The sequence below is a fragment of the Chlorocebus sabaeus genome, chromosome 5 (genome assembly GCF_047675955.1).
Source record: "Chlorocebus sabaeus isolate Y175 chromosome 5, mChlSab1.0.hap1, whole genome shotgun sequence".
Lineage (NCBI taxonomy): Eukaryota > Metazoa > Chordata > Mammalia > Primates > Cercopithecidae > Chlorocebus > Chlorocebus sabaeus.
Window position 1 is genome coordinate 54,823,706 of NC_132908.1, and position 19,601 is coordinate 54,843,306.

Consider the following 19,601-nt stretch of genomic DNA (forward strand, 5'->3'; position numbering starts at 1 on the left):
GAGGGAGCTCACAGCTGGGGATGTCAGAAGGCTTCCTGGAGAGGACTGAGAGAGGGGGTGGGAGGGCAGGCAAGGTGGCAGAGGTAGTGTGGTCAAAGGTGGAGAGAAGGGACTGGGAGTCACGCAGGGTGTGTGTGGCCAGGTCTGGGGCTGGGGGCTGTTGCTGACTATGGAGCTGCTGAGACAAGGGTCCCTTTGCACAGTCTGGGGTGACTGGGTCTCGCTGCTAGCGCAGCCCCTCCACTCTAGGGACTGGCCTGCCCTAACCCAAGGCACTCACCTGTACCACCATGAGGGTCTTGCTGTCACCACTAAGTGAATCCTGCAGCAGGTAGGTGAGCTTGGAGTTGCGGAAGGGCACGTGGCCCTGGCGGGAGCGCAGGGCAGCAATGACGTCCCCCAGAGCTGACAGCGACTTGTTGATGTGCTGTGCCTCCCGCAGGCGGCTGCCCTCAGCCCCCGACTTGCCCACGCGCTCGGAGCCAGCCAAGTCCACCAGGTTCAGCTTCCCTGCAGGGAGGGCACCCAGCAGATCAGGCCTGCCGTGCCCCTTGTGGTTGTGGGGATCCTCAGGCCAGGCTGCCCGCCACTCTCACCCGTGGTGCGGAGGCCCGTGCTGCAGTCCATGCCTCGCACCGTCACGATGAGCAGCGCATGCGAGCGGGAGCTGTGCTCGTTGAGGTTGGTGAACTCCGTCGTGCGATTGGTGTGGCCGAACTCAAACACCTGGGGGATTGGGAGCGGGAGGGCAGAGGCACAGCGTTGAGAATGGGGTCCTCAGAGTCACCTGGCCCCAAGCATCCATGAGGAGTGGCACCACCCTCTGCAGTTTAGATGAGGGAACTGAGGCTCAGAGAGGCTTGGGGACTTGCCCAAGGGTGCGTGCTTAGGACACAGCAGAGCCTACATTCAAACCCAGTTCTGTCCTCTAGAGCAGTGTGGCTGTGGTCAGGGGCTCCCTCCTCCACACCTTGTTGATGTCGTCCACGCTCTGCACCTGGAACTCAGTCAGCCCTGGTACATACAGCTGCCCACTGCCATCTGGGCATAGCCGGATCTCCAGTTTTTCCTGAGGCTCTTTCCCTAGCAGGTCCCTGGAGGGGTAAGTGAGACAGTCACCCCCTCCTCCCATTTCTGGCTGCTGTTTGCACTGCACCCAGCCCCCCAGCCAGGAATGTTCCCCCAACCCAGGAAGCCTTCTTCAGCCATCAGCTGAGCGCATCTCTCCTCCTCCAGCTCCTCCACCGCATTCAGCTGACGCAGAGATCTCACTCCACAATGCAATGAGCCCTGTGGGCAGGGCCCCCAGCTGCCCACTCCCACCCATGGCCACCTGGTGCAGCCCACAGGTAGGGGCAAGGATTGCCTGGGTCTGGGCTGGGGCAGGCTGAGAGAGCGCCCCTCCTCCCCACAGGACCACCCAAACCGATGGGCTGAGTCAGGACTTGCAGCCAGGTCCCTTGATGGCCTCATCTGTTCCCTGCACTCCCTTCAGAAAGACCCCACTTCCTATCCCCCATTGCTCCAGCACCACCCCAGAGGACCCCAAAACTGCCCCTGAGGCCTGCTCCCCACATGCTGGGGCTCCCACTTGAGGACCTCATTCCAGCACCACCCCGGAGGACCCCAAAGCTGCCCCTGAGGCCTGCTCTGCACACCCTGGGGCTCCCACCTGAGGACCTCGTTGTAGATCTCCGCGGCGCTGACGGTGATGGTGTACTCCCAGTCAGACGCCTTCTCCTGCACCTCGGAGAAGAGCAGCTGCAGGGCCCGCTGGTTGATACCTGGGTTCTCGGGGGTCCCCTGGGGGCAGAAGGAAAGGCCCCAGTGAGCCAGGTCTGTCCCCCAAGCCCCTTGGCTACTCCTCACAGGCAAGCCTCCTTGCCCAAACCTCCTACCTACCTGCCACTGTCCCCCAAAATGCCCTCCACCAGCTGCAGGCAACTGCACCTCTATTTCCCCACCATTAAAATGGTATCACCCTGCCAGGACTACCCTGAGACTCATTGTCCAGCACTGGCGTGAGGGGCCTGGCCCAGACCCCACATAGGCCAGCTGACGGCCAGATGCATGCCTGGCCCTGCGGGGCCACCTGGGAGGGGCGCTGGAAATGAATGACCCCAGCACTGCCCAGAAAGGGGCTCAATCTCAGGGAGGCTGAGGCCTGGGTTCTGTGGGTGGTGGAGAGGAGGCACAGGGAGGAGTGGACCAGTGTCCTGGGGCAGGAGGGGTGGGCCGGCCTTTCTAAAAGGAAACCTGGAGTCCCTACCTGGGCCCTTGAGGCCCTGGGAGCCTGGCCCTCGCCCTTCTTCTGACAGTATCTCTCACCCTCTCTCTATTCCTGCCACAGGGGCCTCCTGGTCGGGCCTCAGGTGCCCCTGGCATGCTCTGGCCTCTTGGCCTTGGCCCTGCAGCTCCCTCTGCCCTGGGTGCTCCTCTGACCTCCCCGTGGTCGGCTCTGTCATCTCCCTCAGGGAGGCTGCTCCTTCGCCCAGCACCCCCAAATGCCCTGTCCCTCCCCCTAGTCAGTTCCACATCCCTGGCTTTATTTTTCTCCTTGGCCTGACAGGACACTTGCTGATTTATATGGACTGTGTTGCCTCCCCACAGCCAGGTTGGCCCTGTGGGGAGGGCCCCCTGTGGAGGCAGGGACTGTTTGGGTCAAAGCTGTACCTGGCACAATGCCCGATATGCCTCAGGCATCAGCAGATACGCCTGAGGACGAACGCTGATGTTTCTGGTGGTCAACTCAACTCCAAGCAATCCCAAAGCAGAACAGGGAGCCCACGGGATGTTGCACATACCCCATTCCTCCTCCCACCTGGCCTGGCCTGCCCCCACTAACTAGTCTCACTAGTTCCAGAATTGAGGGAACAGCAGAGTCCAGATGGGAAATAGAGGGCCGCCATGACAGGCTCCCTGCCCAGCAGGCCTGGCCAGCCCTTTCCCCTGCCCAGATGCCGTACCACCTGGCCTCCTTCTGACCTAGGGAATCCCACAGCACCCCTCAAGAGCCAGGGCTAGCTTTCCACTGCCCTCTGCCCACAGTCAAGATCCTTCCTCATCTCAACACCCCCCTCCCTGGCCAGCCACCTGCTCCACCACACCTGGGAGGGCACTGGTGACGGGCAGGGAGAGGAATCCTTGGCCTGGCCCCAGGGGCCACCAGCAAGAGCTGGGCTCCCCACCACAGCCTTCGCATGCCAGTCTTGCCCTGGGATCTCCTTGAGGACTGAGACCAACCACTCATCCCAGATCCCCCAGGCCTGGCCGGGGCAGCCGTAAAGCAGGAGCGTGCAGTGCATACTCAAGGTGAAATGCAGCCCCGGTCCTGAGAGAGGTGGGTAGCCTGCCCTGGACTCTGTCCCCAGGCCAAGATCCCTGTGATGACAGACCCCCCTTGCCTCTTCCCCAGTCCTGCTGGGCCCATTGTGGGTACCGTTGGGCAAGGGGGCCCCCTCTTAAGGCCTGGTGCCTTGGGGCTAACACAGATAACTACAGCCTCTGCTCCTGGGTTGTGAGGACCAAATGAGGCAAAACACACACTGCACAAAACCCCAAGACCAATGAAGGAGCCCGCACTCCCTTCATACTTCACTGTGAACCCCCACCCCGTGGGGCAGCACCCACCTCCATCGTGTATGTCTTGCCGGCACCCGTCTGGCCATACGCAAAGATGCAGACATTGAAGCCATCGATGCAAGAGGTGATCAGGGCCTGCACCTCCTGGAACACCTGGGAAGATGGTGGGAGGGAGGCTGGTGGGGGGCTTCCAGGGCCACTGGGACCACCAGCTACAAGTCCAGCCACCTCCCCAACCATGCTGTCCTTCAGCAACACCACAGCATGTGTTATTGCAGTCACTCAGCTCACAATGATTCGTGATTCGTGAGTCATATACATTAGACATCAGTGGGCAACTGGGCCGCCCAAAGACTGCAGGGAAGACAGGCTGGTGCCTGCTGCCCTTCCCCCAGCTCCTCCTGCTCTCTCTCAAAGAGCACTCAGCACAAGGAAGGCGGAGGCCAGCACATGCCTGGGGCCTCTCTGGCCTGGGCCTGCCTGCCAGCTGTCAGCGGTTGGGGGCAAAGACAGAACCAGACATGAGAACAGGAGGGCACAGGCCTTGGTAGGGCTGGCAGGTTGGTCTGGGCAGAGATAAGGGAAGAGTGGACACTGAGAACACATGGTTCTCATACAGCCTCAGGGGGTCAGGGGATTCCTAGGAAGGCCCAGGGGACTGATACAGGAGGGTACTCCCAGATGGAGAAGATGGGCAGGGTCATGAAGACGGATGGGGCCATGTGGGTGGGCAGTCACAGCCATGAGAGTGGGAGGGGCTGTGATAGTGGGAGGGACCTGAAGGTGGGTGAGGCCACATGGTGGGAGGGTGGGAGGGGCCTGAGGGTGGGTGGAGCCATGCAGATGGGAGGGGCCACAGCATGAGGGTGGGATGGGCTGTGATGGAAGGAGGGGCCTTGAGAGTGGGCAGGGCCACGCAGTAGAAGGAGCCACGTGGATGAGAGGACCCAAAGCCATGGTGGTGGGAGGGGCTGTGGGTGGGGCCATGTGGTGGAAGGGACTGGATATAGGAGGGGCCACATGGTGGGAGGAGCCATAGCTGAGAGAATAGAATGGGTTATGATAGTGGAATGGGCCTTAAGGGTGGGCGGGGCCACATGGTAGAAGGGGCCTTGGGGATGGAAGGAACCACAGCCATGGAAGGGGATGGGCTGTTTCTGGATCTCTCCTTCCAAAGGAGGCTTCTAAGGCCTTCAGTCTTAACTTCCCACCCTCTTCTGTCCTCCAGAGGAAGGCGCGGGACCCTGGCTCCCCACTTCTGATTCCTGTACCCCTTAATCTTATGCTTCTTCCTGCCCAGCCCCTCTCCCTCCCTGTGAGTCCGTGTTTCCCTCTCTCCATTGCTTTCCCTTTCCCGCATGGGGCCACACTCACGTCCTGCTGCGAGGCCTGTGGGGAGAACACCTTGTCCAGCTCGAAGGACACAGGCTTTCCCTTGTGCAGCAGGTGGATGATGGAGTCGTCGTCGGCATCGAAAGTCACAGCATTGGTGGCCTCAGGTCCTTCCCCATCCTCTTTGGTGACTGGCCGGACACGAGCAATCACTCGGATGTTCCCTGGGTTGGTTGGGGATGGGGAAATGGGCCCAGGCCATGTCAAGACCAGTCTCCACTCTGGTCCACTGGTGTCCCAGGCAGACCAGTTGGCCTAGGAGTCCCCTGACTTTTAAGCACAGCCCCCTAGGGGAAGGGGGCCCACAAAGCTGTTATCCATCATTCACACTATAGTATGAATTCACTTAGTACATTTCTTCTTGAACAGACCAGCTGACTGGGTTGGAGCTCTGCCCTGGGGATGGGGAGGAAAGGTCAGTTGTGGGGCTCAGGCACTGCACCCAGTCAGGATGAGACGCCAGAACGGATACTCTCTTTTCCTCCCTGGACTTCAGTTTCTTCATCTAGACAATGAGGGGCTTGGGCCCCAGTGAGCAAAGAGCCTTCTCCTGAATGGCAGGACAGGGCTTACGAATCAGATGGGCATATAGGCCCGGCAGCAGGTGATGACTGATGGTGTATCTGAGGGCCCAGATAGTGGGGCAGCCACAAGGGTATCTGGCAGCATGAGCTGGTCATGCCACCGTCTACTTCCAGCTTTCGTTGGGATCCCTGTGCTCTTGGAATGAAGAGGAAACACCCCCACTTCCAGCATGGCCCACCTGCCCTCCCTTTTCACCCATCTGTTCCAGCTCACCATCCAGGTCTCAGCTCTAACTTTGCCTTCTCTGGGAAGCCCCTCAACACATTTGCCTGTCCCATACCCAGGAGAGCCTGTCTCAGCCCTGGAAGGGGGCAGGGTTGAGGTTCCCTGACAATCACCATTGTCCATTCTCATACTAAAGTGAGCACCGGGAGGCAGTCTGTGGGGCCATGACCATAGCCTCGGGCTGGAACGGCACCTGGCACAGAGCAGGCACTCTAGAGCTCCATGCAGTGCATGGTGGAGTCTCAAGCTTGACCAGGCCCCAGGTCAGAACAAGTGGCTTTCCAGCTGCCAGCAACCCAGTGCTGCAGTACCACACCCCTCGGCCATCCAGGGCCTGGGGAGTCACCTGCCCAAGCACTGGGGCCAGGGCTTCTGAGCTGGACAGACTCAAGTTCAAATCCAAGGCGGACCATTTAATATCCATGTGGCTTTGAGCAAGCTCCCTGCCTTCTCTGCGCCTCTGTTTCCTTATCTACAGAGATGGGATTAGAATAGTGCCTCAATGGTGGGGTGAGCTCCAAGCATGACTGCCAAGCCAGGTCGAGGCCCCAAGGCTGGTGTCCACCCCCAGCCCTCCTGCAGTCACCTTTCAGCCGCACGAGCTCGTTGTGGCACTTCTTGCGCAGCTGCAGCTCACGGCGGTACTTGCGCAGCAGCTCCTGGTTGTTGCTGTTGACCTCCTCGATGGCCTGGCCTATCTGGTGGGGGGTGCACACCACTGTCAGGGGGTCAGCTCCATCAGCCTTGCTGGCCCAACTGCCCACCCCTGAGGGGTGCTCACTGCCTCCTGCCCCTGGCTGAGTACCTGACACACAAGACTATCGCAATCACCCCTCTGGGTAGGTACTGCTGCCATCCCCATTTTACAGATGATGAAACTGAGCCCCAGAGACGCTAAGCTGACAGCTCAAGGCTGCTCTGCTAATAAGCATAGAGCCAGGACTCAGCCTCCACACGATAGCACGAGTGCTTGACTATGTGATTCAACCAGACTCAAATTCCACCTCTGCCCCTGAGTAGCTGGGGACCTGAGACTGCTGACTCAATGTCTTTAAGCCTCAATTTTCACATCTGGAAAACAGGGATAATACCATCTAACTCATGAATCTATAAAGATCTCCCAGTTACATTTCACAGGGGGAAAGAAGATGCAAAATCACACATACAGTATCCCGCCATATACGGAATCACACGTCCCCTTTCTGGGGTAGAAGGAAAGTGTATACAGTGTATACAGTCGTCCCTTGGTAACCATGGAGGATATAAAACTCCACAGATGCTCAAGCCCCAGATATAAAATGATATAGTGTTTGCCTGTAACCTACACACATCCTCCCATATACTTTACTTTTTTGAGACAGGGTCTTGCTCTGTTGCCCAGGCTGGAGTGCAATCACAGCTCCGTGGACGTGGTGGAAACTCATCATGAATGGTGTTATCTTGGCTCACTGTAGCCTCGACCTTCCAGGCCCAAGCGATCCTCCCACCTCAGCCTCCGGAGTAGCTGGGACTACAGGTGCAGGACACCGCACTCAGCTAGTTTTTTTATTTTTATAGAGATGGGGTCCCACTATGTTGCCCAGACTTGTCTTGAACTCCTGGGCTCAAGTGGTCCTCCTGCCTCAGCCTCCCGAAGTGGTATGATTACAGGCATGAGCCACTGTGCCCAGCCCCGCCCATGTCCTTTAAATCATCTCCAGGTTACTTACAATACCTAATACAATGAAAATGCCAGGTAGGGGCTGGGCGCGGTGGCTCATGCCTGTAATCCCAGCACTTTGGGAGGTCAAGGTGAGCAGATCACCTGAGGTCAGGAGTTCAAAACCAGCCTGGCCAACATGGTGAAGTCCCGCCTCTATTAAAAATACAAATCAACAACAACAACAACAAAAACCCTAGCTGGGCATGGTGGCATGTGCCTGTAATCCCAGCTACTGAGGAGGCTGAGGCAGGAGAGTCACTTGAACCCGGGAGGTGGAGGTTGCAGTAAGCTGAGATCCCGCCATTGCACTCCAGCCTGGGCAACAAGAGCGAAACACTGTCTCAAAAAAAAAAAAAAAATGCTGTGTAAATAGTTGTCATATGTTATTTTTATTTCTCTTATTTTTAAATGTTGTACTTTTTAAATCTTTTTCAAATATTTTTGATCTGTGGTTGTTTGAATCTGGAAGCGCAGAACCTGTGAGTGGGGGAAGGGCCTACCATATATTCTCACACACACACATCAATTGGCTTAAGCATGCTCAGAATGGTCAGGGGGAAACGCTGAGAGGCCACACTGGGGGAGTTGGGTGGGTGGCAGAGAGGCCTTTCCTATTCACCTGATGCCCCGCTATGGAGTCTGACTTTTCACCATGTCCACGTATTACTGACATACTCTTTTAAAGGAGAAGAACTATATTCTGTTCCCAAAATATATTAGTCTTTGCAAAGCTATCATACAAATTCAAGGAGCTAACGGCTATAAACAGCTCGACATGTAGGAGGCACTTAAGAGGCGCTGGCTATTCTCATATGTACAAGTACAGCTTGAAAGAATTAAGTTAAACCTAACAGAGATAAGACTGTATCGGCCAGTCATGGTGGCTCACACCAATAATCTCAGCACTGTGGGAGGCCAAGGCAGGAGGACTGCTTGAAGCCAGGAGTTCAAGACCAGCCTGGGCAACATAATGAACCCTGTCTCTAATAAATAATTTTTAAAAAAATATGTATGTAGCATGTTTTTTGTTTTTGAGATAGAGTCTCGCTGTCACCCAGGCTGGAGTGCAGTGGCACGATCTTGGTTCACTGCAACCTCCACCTCCCGGGTTCAAGTGATTCTCCTGCCTCAGCCTCCTGAGTAACTGGAATTAACAGGCACCTGCCACCATGCCCAGCTAATTTTTGTGATTTTAGTAGAGATGGAGTTTCGCCATGTTGGCCAGACTGGTCTCAAACTCCTGACCTTGTGATCTGCCCGCCTTGTCCTCCCAAAGTGTTGGAATTACAGGTGTGAGCCAACGCGCCTGGCCTGCATGTTTGAAATATGAAGTTATCTGTAACATGTTTGGTTTAAAGAATCATAGTAAGACAAATAGCCGAATGCCTGCCCTAAGCAGTCTAGTTTCAAACAGGGCCTATAAGGGCAGCAGTAAGTGTCATGGTGGGTGGAGCAGGGGCTGCTGTCTGAGGGGCTTTGTCTGAGCTTTGGAGGGAAGCCCTGGGTGGATGTCGTGCCTCTCCCAGTGCGCTCCCTCACCCTGGACCCTCCCACCCACTGCCCTCGCTCACCTCGGCCTTGACACTCCTGAGGGCCTCCTGCAGCAGCAGCGGGAAGCCGCGCACCTGCCGCTTGAGCCCGTTGTAGTCGTTGGTGAGGGTCCGCAGTGCTGGCTGCAGGGTCAGCAGGTTGGTCCGGACGCCTATGGGGACACTTGGGCTGTGAGGCGGGAGGGGATGAGAGGCCGCGGTGTGGGGCAGACAGGGCCCCAGTCAGCTCACCTGCTAGATTCTCGTGCACAGCCTTCATCTCCACCTGGGCTCTGGCAAAGGCCTCCTCAATGGCCCGGTTCTTGTCCTCTTCCAGGGACTGCATCTCCTCCAGCATCTGCCCATGGGCCCGCTCCAGCTCTGACTCGTACATGGCAATCTGGCAGCCAGATCAGGAAAAGGCTCAGTACCTCGAGGTGTGGGAGGGAGAGGGGCAGGTGCCATACCGAGAAAGAAGCCCCACTGGTCACCTCCCATGCACATGAACACACATGCACACACATGTGTGCACACACAGAGGGGTAGAATGGCCTTGTCTCTCTCCCCGTAAAGGGCTGTGAGCTCTGTACATTGGCCCCAACACCAACCCAGTACTGAGCACACATCAGGTGCCCAAGTCGCGTGCCCTCAGAAAGGTAGGAGAGGGCCTCTGTGATGACAGTGATGAGTACCACTGTAGAGCTTACTGAGCAAGCCTGTGTGCTGGGCCCTGGGCAAAAAGCTTCTTGGGATCACGTTCCTGAGTCCCCACTGTGAGGTGGGTTCTGGGACCAGATCGTGTTAAAATAGATGAGGAAATGGACACCGGACAAAACTTGCCCTGGGTCCCATGGCCATCGGGGAGAGGAGGGACTGGACCCCATGTCTGTGGGGTGTCCGAATGCTTAACTGGTGCATTGGCCCAAGGGCCTGCCTCTGGCTTCCTGGCTGGGCGTGTGCCCCCACACAACCTGTGTACCTGCGCCCGGAGCCGCGCGGTCAGCTGGTGTGAGCTCTGCAGCTGCTGTTCCATCTCCTTCAGCACCTGCCTCTGCATAGCCACCTGCTCCTGCAGGTGCTGGTTCCGGGCCTGGGACTCACTGAGGGCCTGCTTGGTCTTAGACGACTCCACCTCCACTGTCTTGATGACATACTGCGGGGTGAGGGAAGAATGGCGTGTGGAGCCAGCAGGCACCAGACCTCACCCCAGACCCTGAGACGCAGCCGGCCAGGGGAAGGAACTCTCAGGAACATCCTACTCAGAAACCCGGAAAAAACTAGAGGAGCCTTGAGGTCCTGGCTTTCCAGAAAGCTGGGGGGGTCTCCTGGAACCTTCTCTTCTTTTTTTTTTTTTTTGAGACGGAGTCTCGCTCTGTCACCCAGGCTGGAGTACAGTGGCCGGATCTCAGCTCACTGCAAGCTCCACCTCCCGGGTTTATGCCATTCTCCTGCCTCAGCCTCCTCAGTAGCTGGGACTACAGGCGCCCGCCACCTCGCCTGGCTAATTTTTTGTATTTTTTAGTAGAGACGGGGTTTCACCGTGTTGGCCAGGATGGTCTCGATCTCCTGACCTAGTGATCCGCCCGTCTTGGCCTCCCAAAGTGCTGGGATTACAGGCTTGAGCCACCGCGCCCGGCCTGGAACCTTCTCTTCTTAACAAGAGGCTACTATGAGCCTGCCTGGGGCCCCATCCTGGGTACAAACAAGAAAGGCAAAGATGGGGGCAGAATCCAGAGGCTGCGCTGCATCTGTGCCTGGCACCTCAGTTGTTGGATACCTACTCGGTGCCTGGCTCTGGATACAGGAAGGGAAAGGGGCAGGATCAAGCACAGAATTGGAATGATTCCTCCACCCACGGGCACCTACCTACTGACCAGGTCAAGCTCCTCTTATGGGCTGGCCCTGCCCCAGGCACCAGGGGCCTTGGGCTGAGGCACAGATCAGGTGGGCCAGGGCTCACCTTGACAGGTGGGGACTGGGCCCGCAGGCTGGCAATGGTCTCGTGGCTGTCACGCAGGCGCCGGCTGAGTCGCTCCTCCTCCTGTGCCTTCTCAGCCAGGCAGTCCTTGAGCCGCAGCTCCACCTCAGCCAGCCGGTCAGTCTTCTGCTGCACCTCCAGGTTCAGCTCTGACAGCATGCCTTTGCTCTCCGCCATCTCCAGCTGCAGCTGGGACAGCTTGTCACGGAGCTGGGCACTCTCCTGCAGCCAGTGGGAGGCACTAGATGAGTGCAAGGGACAGGCTCACTCTGAGGAGCCAGGGTGGCCCTCCAGGACCAGCATGGGGGCTGCGGCCATTCTGCTCACCTGGCTGTGCTCACAACCTGGGCAGGGACCTGCTGGCTTTGCACGTAGCTCTTGCAGCTCGGCCTCGCAGCGCCGCATCTCCTGTCTCAGTCGCTCATTCTCCACCATCAGCAGGTCCCGGTGCTTCTCCAAGTCGGTGCCCCCCTGCAGAGAGCCAGGGCCGAGGGGGCGCATGTGGCGAGGGCAGATGGCAGGGGAAGGAAGAGGGGCCAGCAGAGATGGCACAAGGGCAGGGGAGAGAGGGGAGGTGAGGAGAAAGGCAGAGGGAAGGAGAAAAAGAAAAAGGCAAGCGCAAGAGAGGAGGGAACGAGCTCAAGAGAGAAACCAAGAGAAAGACAGTGGAGGGCAGAGTCGAGAAGGGTGGCAACCCAGGGCCTGCTCTCCCTGCTGCCCCTATTCTGAGTGTGAAAGTCACAAGGAGAGACATATTTCTACCAGGGTTCACACTCCTGTTTAATGTCAGCAACCGGGAAGGAATCTCCCACCCCTTGGAGCCACAAGGCCTCTGAGGGCACCAGGACATGGGGACAAGGCTCTCGGTGTGTTTCTGAGATAGGGTGGGATGGATGTGTGGGCTCAGCAGAGAGAGGGTTGCACCCCTGCCCTGGCAGGGCCCATCTACACAGGGCCAGGCCAGCCCCCTGTGCTGCCCCAGGACAGCCTTGTGGCCTCACCAGCTCAGATCGCAGTCGGCTCACTTCCTGGGCCTGGCTAATGAGCTTCTCCTTCAGGTGTTCCACCTATGGGCACAGAGTCAGGAGCCAGGTGAGACTCAGTCCTCAGCTCCAGCCCACACCCAGGCCTCCTGCCCAGCACCAGGGATGACTGATGTGGCCGTGGCTTCTTCTAAGGCTGTGGCCTTAGGTTCCCCCATGTTCAAGCATCCCGTCACACCTGGGACTTCAGGTGAGCGAAACCTGGGCTGGTACTGACAGCCTCCCGCGCCCTCTCCCTCCACAGGACAGAGCCAGCCCCAGCTCTTCAGGAAAGCCCAGAGAGCAAGTGCAACCAAAGCCACCCCAACGCCACCTGGGACCACCCAACGGCAGCCCACCCTCGGGACCCCTCACTCCACGAGCCCCTTCCAAAGCCCTGTCCCTGCCTGTGTCTATGTAATGTCATGTTCTCTCTTTCCTGTCCCTGCCTGTGTCTATGTAATGTCATGTTCTCTCTCTTTCCTCTACCTGCCTGTGTCTATGTAATGTCATGTTCTCTCTCTCTCCTCTACCTGCCTGTGTCTATGTAATGTCATGTTCTCTCTTTCCCCTACCTGCCTGTGTCTATGTAATGTCATGTTCTCTCTCTTTCCTCTACCTGCCTGTGTCTATGTAATGTCATGTTCTCTCTTTCCTGTCCCTGCCTGTGTCTATGTAATGTCATGTTCTCTCTCTCTCCTCTACCTGCCTGTGTCTATGTAATGTCATGTTCTCTCTTTCCTGTCCCTGCCTGTGTCTATGTAATGTCATGTTCTCTTTCCTCTACCTGCCTGTGTCTATGTAATGTCATGTTCTCTCTCTTTCCTGTCCCTGCCTGTGTCTATGTAATATTATGTTCTTTCTCTTCCCTGTACCTGCCTGTGTCTATGTAATGTCATGTTCTCTCTCTTTAAAGGGGCCCCCAGATTATACATACTCCAGGTCCTCCGAGCCCTGGATTCACCCTGGCCCAGCCCCCAGAATTTTCCACTTGGGGTGGTCTCTGGCAAGTCGACCTGTGGAGATGGGTCTTCCAGTAGCCAGAGCACACTTAGAACCTGTGTCCACCCCTGCTCCCAATCTGCCTTGCAGGAGAGCTGTGGCGGCCAAGACTATTAGAAGGGGAAGAGGGTGTGCACCCCATGAGGAAGCCATGGTTACCTGGCTTATCCCGACCCCAGAAGAGGGGACACCATCATGGTGCCAATCCCATGAGGGCAGATCCCAGGGAAGCAACCCTTCCCCGGAGCTGTCCTCCAGCCAGCCATCCCCTCCCAAGGCCCAGACTCTGGTCTCACATCAGCCCACCCCCAGAAACCTCTCCTCAGGAAACAATTCGCAGACACAGACTTTGGCTCCAGCTTCCGTCAGGGCATGTTTAGGACTTTTCTTGCAGAACGTCCTGTAGTGAGCACCCCTCACCTCAGGAAAGGTATGTTAAGAGCCAGATTCCTATGTGGTAGTTTAGGAGGTTTACACAGCTGGGTTCTCATTACTAAATGACAGGCAACAACGTCCACTCACTACAGGGGAAAGCCAGGTAAGGCGGGTGAGGGGCTGTGCAGGGCTGGACTCCCAAGAACCCCCTAAGAAGGCGGCCACCATTTGCTCCCCTCAGACCACGGGAGGTGAAAACATACACCCAGCATCGTGAAAATTCTCTTTCAAGAAAGGCCTAGGCCAGCCTGAGCAACATAGCAAGACCCCATCTCTACAAAAAGTTTCAAAACTCAGCCGAGTGTGCCAGTGCACGCTTATAATCCAAGCTGTAATCCGGAGGGTTAGGATCACCTGAGCCCAGGAGTCTGAAGCTGCAGTAAGCTATGATAGCACCACTGCACCCCAGGGTGACAGAGCGAGGCTGTCTCAAAAAAAAAAAAAAGAGGTTTAGAGTCTGCCCCCTTAGCACAGCCAGCAGCATGCATTAGCCATAGTTAAGACAGGCCAGACATCTGGATTTTGTGGGGTGTGTATAAAATCTCCCTACTTTACATGGTTGAGATGTCATCAAGCTAGTCTCTGTCATCAAACAAGGTAGTGTTCGGCCTCGGAGGTCCCTGTCTCCCAGGGCTGGAGAGAGCGCTGACTCACAGCAGTTAGGCCAGCTCTGAGTGGTCAGGGGTGGACCAAGGGATCCACCCCCACCTCTGAGGAAGAGGCCAGGGAGCTGGCTTTGCCTACTCACGGTGGGGCAGGGGGATTCCAAGATGCAAGACCCAGGTGAAAGGCTGGGGGCCCAGTCAGGCCTCCTGGGGGACAAGCAGGTGACCCAAGGGCCAGGCCCCAGGAGGTCAGCTCTGCTGCCACCTGGACAAGCACATTCCTTCCTAGCAACACACTGGGCCACAGGCCAGGCAGGGAGGCAGAGCTTGCACCACTTCTCTGCCCACTCAGTGCCCGATGAGAGGACGGCTCAAGTCCTCTGGCCCCGTGTGGGAGTAGGGACAGTTTGCATGAGGCAGCCTTTCTGCTAATTTAGTCCTAAAATTGAGAATACCCTGAATACCCACGCTTAGAGGAGTGGGCAGGTGAATTACAATGTGTATATACATTACATGGACTATTCTGTCATTACATCCATGTTTATCAAGAGTTTTAAATATCATGAGGAAAGGCTCATCAACATATTAAGTCCAAGAAACATCTGAAAAACCATTGAATATACAGTACTAAAAAGTGGGGGTCTCTGGGTTGTGGAATTATAGTTGACAAAATCTTTATGCTTTTCAGTAATTTTTTTTTTCTTTTTGAGACAGGGTCTCACTCTGTTACCCAGGCTGGAGTGCAGTGCTGCGATCTAGGCTCCGTGTAGCCTAGACCTCCTGGACTCAAGCCATCCTCCCACCTCAACCTCCCGAGTAGCTGGGACTACAGGCACATACCACCACGCCCAGCTAATTTTTTTTTTTTTTTTTTTTTTTTTTTTTTTTAAATATATAGACAGGATCTTGCCATTTTGCCCAAGCTGGCCTTGAATTCCTGGCCTCAAACAATTTTCCCGCCTCAGCCTCCCAAAGTGCTGGGATTACCGTTGTGAGCCACTGCGCCCAGCCAGTAATTTTTCAGTCTCAAAGAATATGTATTCCTACTCTTCCTACCCTGACATAAGTGAATCGACTCCCTTTTCAAAAGGATGGAGTCTCCTTCCACCCCACCTCCCTCCCCTAGATAGGCTGCTGCCTCAGCATGGGGCTGGGCGTGCTGACCTTGATCGTCTCCACTGTCGCCACTGCCAGGCACTCAGACCCCAATGCAAGGAGAGTGGGGTTTGCCAGTGTTTGCTGGGGGTGGGAGGCGGGATACCCACTGGCCACCTGCCTGGGGCCCAGGGTTCTGTTGTGTCCTTGCATCACAATGGGAACCTGGGGGCTCCTGGGTTCTGTCTGGAATCTCAGAGGGGTGCCCAGAAGGAGGTGGCTGCAATGTGGGGGGGTCAGGCTCGGGGAGCATGGGGGATGGTGAGGGAGTTGAGGAAGGGGCTGTAAAAGGCCCCTTTACTCAGAGATGTCAGACACTAGGTCATCTCTGGCTTGTTGCGGGCAGCAGAGCAGGGGGAATGTGGCTGAGACGCAGCAGACTGGCACCACGAGCACTCTGGCCCAGGCACCAGTGACCTGCTCCGTGGCAGGTGGTTGGCCAGCTCTACTGGGTGTAGGTCTCGGGCTTGTGGGGAAGATGTCCGCTTTCTCCTGCACTTGAAGGCAGGCAATCTCTCAGAATTAGGAAAAACAGGCAAGAAGTCAGAGAGAAGTGGAGGCACCTGGGGAAAGCGGATGGGAGACGGCCTGGGAGCAGTGAAAGCCAAGAGCAGGCAGAGCCAGAAGGCAGGGCCTTCCTCAGGGGAGACCGAGGGCCCTTCACACACTCACCGCAGCTCCCAGCCAGCAAGGGTCGTCCGTGTCTCTAAGCCCACCAGGGGAGGGTCCCAAGCGCCACCATGGGCTTGATACATACTTGTGGCCACAAAGGGGCAGCGGGCACATGCCTGAGCCCAAGACACAGGATGGAGGAGAAAGCAGGCTCCCCACTAGGCCGCTGAGACGGTTCCAGGACAGCATGGACGTCAATCCAGGGCTGAGGACAGACCAGGCTGGGGCTGTGCGACACTCCTCCCAGGCCCAAGCTCTTCATCAGCCAGAGCAACTAAGTCACGGGCCTGCTGCAGGGGGCCTCGGCCCTGCCTGCTCAAGGGGAAGAGGGAGCTGGGCCTGTCTGCCAACTTGACACCACCTGCATTTACACTTCACAGGCAGAAGCTGCTCGACCGAGGGTGGGGCCGGCCAGCCCAGGTCTGTGTTTTCTCAGCTGTCTGCTTTCAAGGCGGCCTCTAACTGTCACAGAGAGAAAACCTGCTGGTTACCTCTTTACCTCCCACCAAGCCCAGCAATGATCATCAGCTGTCTGCTAAGGAAAAGCGGCCTCTCCCAGGCCGAAGTTGCTGAGCTGGGAAGGCCAGAGGGCCTGGAATCCAGACAACCTCAAGGAAACTCAGCCCAGAGGCCAGCCGGGCGGCCCTGGCAGCATACCCTGTGGAGCCCACAGAAGGCCTGATCCTGGCTCTATGACCACTGGCCAGGCCTGTCTGTCCCCTGTCCATGCCACCCTGCCTCTGTTGCCAAGTCTTTACCTCTGGGTCCTTCTGCCACTGATGGGCAAGTAATAGCAGCTGACAATTCGAATTCTTAAGCCAGGCTGCCCAGGTTCTAATCCAGACATTCCCTTACCCGCTGGGTAACCTTGGACAAGTCTCTTAAGTTCTCTGTGTCTCTTATTTTCCTTATTTGTATAATGAGGCTACCTCATGGAGGCTGTCTCGAGGATTAAATGAGTGATATATGCGAAGGAAAGGTCTGTGAAGGCAGGGATTTTTGTCTGTTGTGTTCAGCACTATACTCCCAGTGTCTGGAACAGTGTCTGGTACACAGTAGGTGTTCAGTAAGTACATGTAGGAGGAATGCTGAATGCATGGGGCCAGCCAGAGCAGAGCTTGTGGATGAGGTTGGTAAGCAGAGACAGAAAGGGTGGTGGGGCTGGAGTGTGCTAAAGGATGCTCCTCTCCACCAAAGGCAGGAGCTGCCACTCGACCTCAAGCGGTGGGTGCCATGTGGGAATGTCAGCTCAGAGGTGCCACATCTTCCAATATTTTATGACAAAAAGGAAGTCTAGAGTTTTAGATGAATTTCATTAAGATTTAAATGTTGGAATTAATTTGCTTTTAAAAGCAGGACAATTAGAACTAATAAATTCAGCAAAGTTGAAGGACACAAAATGAACACACAAAAATCGGTTACGTTTCTACAACTAACAATAAACAATCCAAAAAGGAAATTAAGAAAATAGTTCCATTTACAATAGCATCAAAAAGAATAAGGTACTGAGGAATAAACTTAACAAAGGTTAAATATTGTATGCTAAAAACTACAAAATACTGGTGAAAGAAATTAAAGATGACACCAATAAATAGAAAGACATTCCATGTTCATGGATTAGATTTAATATTGTTAAGGTGTCAATACCACCCAAAGTGATCTACAGATTCAATGCAATGCCTAACAAAATCCCAATGACATTTTCTGAAGAAATAGAAAAATCCTTATCAGGGGACACCATATAGCTAAAACAGTCTTGAAAGACTGAAGGTCTCACACTTCCTGATTCCAAAACTCATTAAAAAGCTACAGCAGTTTGGCCAGGCGCGGTGGCTCATGCCTGTAATCCCAGCACTTTGGGAGGTTGAGGCAGGCGGATCACCTGAGGTCAGGAGTTCGAGGCCAGCCTGGCCAACATGGCGAAACCCTATCTCTACTAAAAATACAAAAATTAGCCAGGCCTCATGGCAGGTGCCTGTAGTCCCAGCTACTCAGGAGGCTGAGGCAGGAGAACCATTTGAACCTGAGAGACAGAAGTTGCAGTGAGCTGAGATTGCACCTCTGTGCTACAGCCTGGGCGGCAGAGCGAGACTCCATCTCAAATGAAAAAAAAAGCTACAGCAATCAAAGCAGTGTGGTACTGGCATTAAAACAGACATAAATACCAATGGAATAGAATACAGAGTCCAGAAATAAACCCTGACATACATGGTTAAATGATTTTTGACAAGGTTGCCAAGACCATTTAATGTGGGAAAGGATAACCTTTTCAACAAATGGTGCTGAGAAAACTGGATATCCATAGGCAAAAGAATGGAGTTGGATCCTTACCTTATACCATATACAAAAATTCACTCGAAATAGATCAAAGAGGGCCAGGCATGGTATAATCCCAGCACTTTGGGAGGCCAAGGTAGGAGGACTGCTTGAGCCCAGGAGTTCTAGACCAGCCTGGGCAACACAGGGAGACCCTGTCTCTACAACAAGTAAACAAAATTAGCTGGGCATGGTGGCACACGCCTGTGGTCCCAGCTACTAGGGAGGCTGAGGTGGGAGGATCACCTGAGCCCAGGAGGCCAAGGCCGCAGTGAGCCATGATCACACCACCACACTGCAGCCTGGGCAACAGAGCAAGATCTTGTGTCAAAATAAAAAACAAAAAGCCCCAAAGACCTAAATGTGAGAGCGAAAACTATAAAACTCTCAGAAGAAAATAGAGAAGAAAATGTCATGACATTAAATTTGGCAATGATTTCTTGGATATACACCAAAAGCAGAGGCAATAAAAGAAGAGATAAGTCGGACTTCATCAAAATTAAACACTTTTGTATAACAAAGGACACTATCAACAGAGTGAAAAGGCAACACGTGGAAAATACTTGCAAATCATTTATCTGATAAGGAGCTATTATTCTGGATATATAAAGAACTACAACTCAACAACAACAAAACCAATTAAAGAATGAGCAAAGAACTTGAATAGAAATTTCTCCAGGGAAGACATACAAATAGCTAAAACAGACATGAAAAGATATTTAATATCACTGGCATTAGGGAAATGCAACTCAAAACCACTATGAGATACCACTGCACACCTATTAGGATGGCTGTTGCAAAAATAAAAATAAGCAGGAGCAAGTCCCAGCTACTCCAGGAGGCTAAAGCACGAAGATTGCCTGAGGCCAGGAGTTCAGAGGCTGCAGTGAGCTACGACCATGAATGGCCACTGCACTCTAGCCTGGGCAACATAGCGAGACCTCATTTCTACAAATAAATAAAGAAAACGAAAAACCAAGTGCTCATAAGGATATGGAGAAACTGGAACCTCTGTGCACTGTTGGTGGGAATGTAAAATGGTGCAGCCACTATGGAAAACAGTATAATGGTTCCTCAAAAAATTAAAAATAGAACTATCATATGATCCAGCAATTCCATTTCTGGGTATATACTCAAAAGAATTTAAAGGAGGGACTCAAAGAGATACTTGTACACTCACATTTATAGCAGCATTATTAACAGTAACCAAAAAGTAGAAGCAACCCATGGATGGATGAATGGAAAAACAAAACAAACAAAATACGGTATATCCATACAATGGAATATTATTCAGCCTTAAAAAGGAAGAAAATTCTGATGTATGCTACATGGATGAACTTTGAGGACATTATACTAAGTGAAATAAGCCAGTCGCAGAAGGACAAATATTGGATGATTCCA

At 54.5% G+C, this 19,601-nt stretch overlaps 1 protein-coding gene and 1 long non-coding RNA gene across 7 annotated transcripts in view; one reads left to right on the top strand and one right to left on the bottom strand.

Annotated features, from left to right (window-relative positions):
* KIFC3 (kinesin family member C3) overlaps positions 1-19,601 on the bottom strand; it is a 45,307-nt gene that overhangs the window by 2,287 nt on the left and 23,419 nt on the right. For all 6 annotated transcript variants that reach the window (XM_073015415.1, XM_007993486.3, XM_073015414.1 and 3 more), the window contains 13 exons: positions 11,995-12,060; positions 11,321-11,464; positions 10,976-11,215; positions 9,995-10,168; positions 9,268-9,415; positions 9,058-9,188; positions 6,371-6,482; positions 4,957-5,138; positions 3,631-3,735; positions 1,673-1,803; positions 971-1,094; positions 597-726; positions 281-510 (listed from right to left, as the gene is read on the bottom strand). In XM_073015415.1, coding sequence (XP_072871516.1) covers positions 281-510; positions 597-726; positions 971-1,094; positions 1,673-1,803; positions 3,631-3,735; positions 4,957-5,138; positions 6,371-6,482; positions 9,058-9,188; positions 9,268-9,415; positions 9,995-10,168; positions 10,976-11,215; positions 11,321-11,464; positions 11,995-12,060 — 1,917 coding nt within the window. The remainder of the gene's footprint in view (positions 1-280; positions 511-596; positions 727-970; positions 1,095-1,672; positions 1,804-3,630; positions 3,736-4,956; positions 5,139-6,370; positions 6,483-9,057; positions 9,189-9,267; positions 9,416-9,994; positions 10,169-10,975; positions 11,216-11,320; positions 11,465-11,994; positions 12,061-19,601) is intronic.
* LOC103233072 (uncharacterized) lies at positions 553-1,985 on the top strand. The gene is made up of 4 exons (XR_497305.3): positions 553-681; positions 933-1,102; positions 1,237-1,349; positions 1,610-1,985. It is a non-coding gene; the product is annotated as an uncharacterized lncRNA (long non-coding RNA).